The sequence below is a fragment of the Brassica oleracea genome, chromosome C9, assembly GCF_000695525.1.
Source record: "Brassica oleracea var. oleracea cultivar TO1000 chromosome C9, BOL, whole genome shotgun sequence".
In the NCBI taxonomy this organism is placed as follows: domain Eukaryota; kingdom Viridiplantae; phylum Streptophyta; class Magnoliopsida; order Brassicales; family Brassicaceae; genus Brassica; species Brassica oleracea.
In genome coordinates this window covers 16,772,562-16,775,999 of record NC_027756.1, presented here as the reverse complement: position 1 = coordinate 16,775,999, position 3,438 = coordinate 16,772,562, and the positions used below count along the sequence as shown (strand labels likewise).

The 3,438-nt window shown below is 35.5% G+C and overlaps 1 protein-coding gene across 1 annotated transcript; it reads left to right on the top strand.

Annotated features, from left to right (window-relative positions):
• The first annotated feature begins 1,262 nt into the window (after window positions 1-1,262).
• LOC106315554 lies at window positions 1,263-3,007 on the top strand. The gene is made up of 7 exons (XM_013753317.1): window positions 1,263-1,700; window positions 1,894-1,948; window positions 2,031-2,105; window positions 2,196-2,287; window positions 2,370-2,451; window positions 2,510-2,593; window positions 2,685-3,007. The coding sequence occupies exons 1-7, from the start codon at window positions 1,288-1,290 to the stop codon at window positions 2,808-2,810; spliced, it is 927 nt and encodes a 308-aa protein (XP_013608771.1). The 5' UTR covers window positions 1,263-1,287; the 3' UTR covers window positions 2,811-3,007.
• Window positions 3,008-3,438: the final 431 nt, after the last annotated feature.

Here is a 3,438-nt window from a genome sequence, read left to right as displayed (position 1 = left end):
ATTTAAGATGTGGACATGAAGAGTTCACTGGTGAAAAAATAGATTACGAACAGACACATGGTGTAACTCTGTAACTCAGACTTGTTTGAGACAGTGAAGAAAAGAACTCAAACTCATGTCAAACGACAATAGTTTACAATATGAGAAAACTATAATTGTTGCAAACTTGAGTTTTTTTTTCATATAACGTGATGAATCTCATTTAAAAATGAAACTCATAACACACTTGCAGGCCCGACCCTCAGAGGAAGCCTAAGAAGCAAGAGTTTTCGACCTTCGTAAATATATATTAGGTTCGACCATCAATGTACAAAGTATCATTTAGCTTAGTGGTATAATTGTTGGTGTTTATATCTCAATAACCCGGGTTCGAACCATAGACTTGACATTTTTCACACTTTTTAAAAGTGGGATCCACAAAACGCTGACGTGGCGCGCTGAGGAGTGAGCAAAAACTTATCTATTATAATATAATATTAGACACTGAACCTACACGATCAGATGATCATGGCATGGGTTCAGTGATTTAGGCATGTGGCTTTGTGGATCATGGCTTAGATAAGCGCATGGCCTTATAAGCTTGTGACTTTATAGTTGGTTGGAGTCCTCTTGTCTAGATACGCATGACTCGATCTGATGGTAAACTTGTCAATATATTTTATACGCATAGTGTTGTCCTGCTTACATGAGATCATGGCATGATCTAATAAATATAGACTCGTGAAATACTTTGATGAACATATATATTGGTTTGGTTGAGAGTATATATATATATTTTTTTAGTTATCTTCAGTAAATTTTACAAAAATAATTAAGTTTGGTTATCAAATTTTTTAATAAAAATAATTATTAAATAAAATATAAATACAAACCAAATAAAAATCAAATATAAAATTCATATTTGAGTTTCAATATAAAATTAATAATTTGACATTAAATATTTATTACTTTGAAATATGAATTTTTGAAAATGAATATAATAAAAATAAAAAAAAAGTTTTTCTTTGTATAATTTTTTAAAAAATCATAATTAAATTTGGTTTTTGATTGCGAATTATAAACAAAACTGGTTTTTATCCATCCAAACAAACTGTTTCTGGTTCACGGTTTAATTAGGTCTGGTTGCCGATTTGGTTCAGGTATAAAAGCGCAGAGAAATTCGAGGAGATTTAGAGGAATACCAATTACGAGGGTAAACTCGTCCTTTACGAAGTTGGATATTTTCCATAGAAATTTCCATAGAAATGAGTTTTGTGGTTAACGGCTCTTGTCTAGTCCAAATTGTAAATGCTTTTCGCTTCCAAGACTTCGATCAGCTTCTTAACTTGTCCAACTCTTCTTCGTCGATCAAAGCATCCCGTAAAAATGGCGCATGTCTCGGTGAGATCGAAGCTTATCTGCAGCAACGAGGGATTGTCGTTCGGCGAGTATTCGAGAGACCAATCTCGTCACATGGCCGCTGGATCGCCGTTGATTCGTGTGCGCAGGAGCCGATTAAAGCTTGACGAGTTTCGTGCGAGAGTTTCGTCGCCTTACTCGTTTTTTCCAAACAGAAAGAAGACTAGGGATCTTGATAACGCTGAGAAGAATCTCGTTAGCGAAGAAGACGCAGATGATTGGAACTTGTACGGAGATGAGAGTGAGTTAGAGACGGATGATTTATCTTGCTTCAGAGGCTTGGTTCTTGATATTTCATACAGGTCCTCTCCTTCTGCATTTTAACCTTTCTTGTGTTAACAACAATTGGACTTTTTTTATTTGGCTAATTGGCCATCCTTTGTTCAATAAGTGCTCATTTTTTGTGTCTTGAATTTGGTAGTATTGTGTAGATTTGGTTGCTTGAATCAATTGTATTGTCTAACTTGGATCCGTTGTTCTTGGCTATCACTAAAGGCCGGTAAATGTTGTTTGCTGGAAGCGCGCAATCTGTCTGGAATACATGGATAAGGTCAGGCAAAAAAGCTGTAAACCCATTTTGATAATTATATATTGTGTTGGAAGGAAACCTTTATTCATTTTCCTTCTCTTAGGCCGATGTTCTGGAGTATTATGATCAGACTGTTAATTCTCCTACCGGTTCATTCTACATACCTGCTGTCTTAAGGGTATTTAGCACATGAATAGTTTTTAATGTCCTTGCTTTTTTCTTTTCTTTTCTTTTACCATTCTGAAGCTTGCTTCTTCTTTTGCTTCAGGTTCCACATCTGCTTCAGGTTGTTAAAAGAAGAAGAGTGAAAAATTCACTGAGTCGTAAAAACATTTTACTACGAGACGACTACACTTGTCAGTGAGTAATTTCCTATGTTAGCCACTAACTAATTTTGAGCTGTATTCTTATTGACACAACTTTTGTTATTTGGGATATATAGATATTGTTCTTCCCGTGAAAATTTGACCATTGATCATGTTATCCCCATTTCTCGAGGTGGAGAATGGACTTGGCAAAATCTGGTATGTGGTTGGCTAAATTTTTTGAAAATTATTTAATCTAACTTGTTCATTAACATAGGTAGCTGCATGTTCAAGATGCAACTCAAAGAAAGGTCAGAAGACAGTAGAAGAAGCACACATGAAGTTACTCAAGTCTCCAAAGGTATAATTATTTCTCAAACTGCAATGGCTTAACCTTAACCAATTTGCCTCAAAATATTGAAACAAAAGATTTTTATTGTTGTTAACCGCAGGAACCAAAAGACTATGACATTGTTGCCATACCCTTAACAAATGCAGCTATAAGGATGCTGAGATCGAGTAAGGGAATGCCAGAAGAATGGCGTCAGTATCTGGCAAAACCCTCTCACGAGCCATAGCAGTTTCTCTCAGAAATCAATGGTTAAAGCGGTCCAATCTCGTAAATACAGAAAGCAGTGGCTGGATTGCATTTGTAGATTCATCTAATGTAGCTTCAAAAGTTCAGGTGGTTGTGGTTAAGTGTGGATTCAGATGTATATGATACGTAAATAATGACATCATGTTCAAGCATAAATAAATAATCATAATTCAACTATATATTCATCCAGAAATTGAAAGGTACACATTGCCAGTCCAATGAATTTCCTCCTGAAAAGGAAAATGTGAACAGCGAAGAAGAAAATAGTTCTGTGAATGGAAATGCATGAGCTTTCTACGAAGAAAACGGAAATGTGGGAACTTTCCAATCTCAGCAAAGAAAATGTGCTACTAATTGGAGAGACACAATAGTTGTTAATACGTGGGCAGATGCTATCCAAACATGAAGTCAACGATGAATCATGAGATTTTTCTAATTATTAAACTACGTCTTCATATTTTCGTGTCATTTCGCTACAAGAAAACAGCGATATTCTGACGGACAATCCGACAGAAAATGAAATCCTCGGAATATACCGAGGAATTTTCGAAAAAAATTCCGAGAAAACACAAAATTGGGTTTCCTCGGAATTTCCTCGGAATATACCG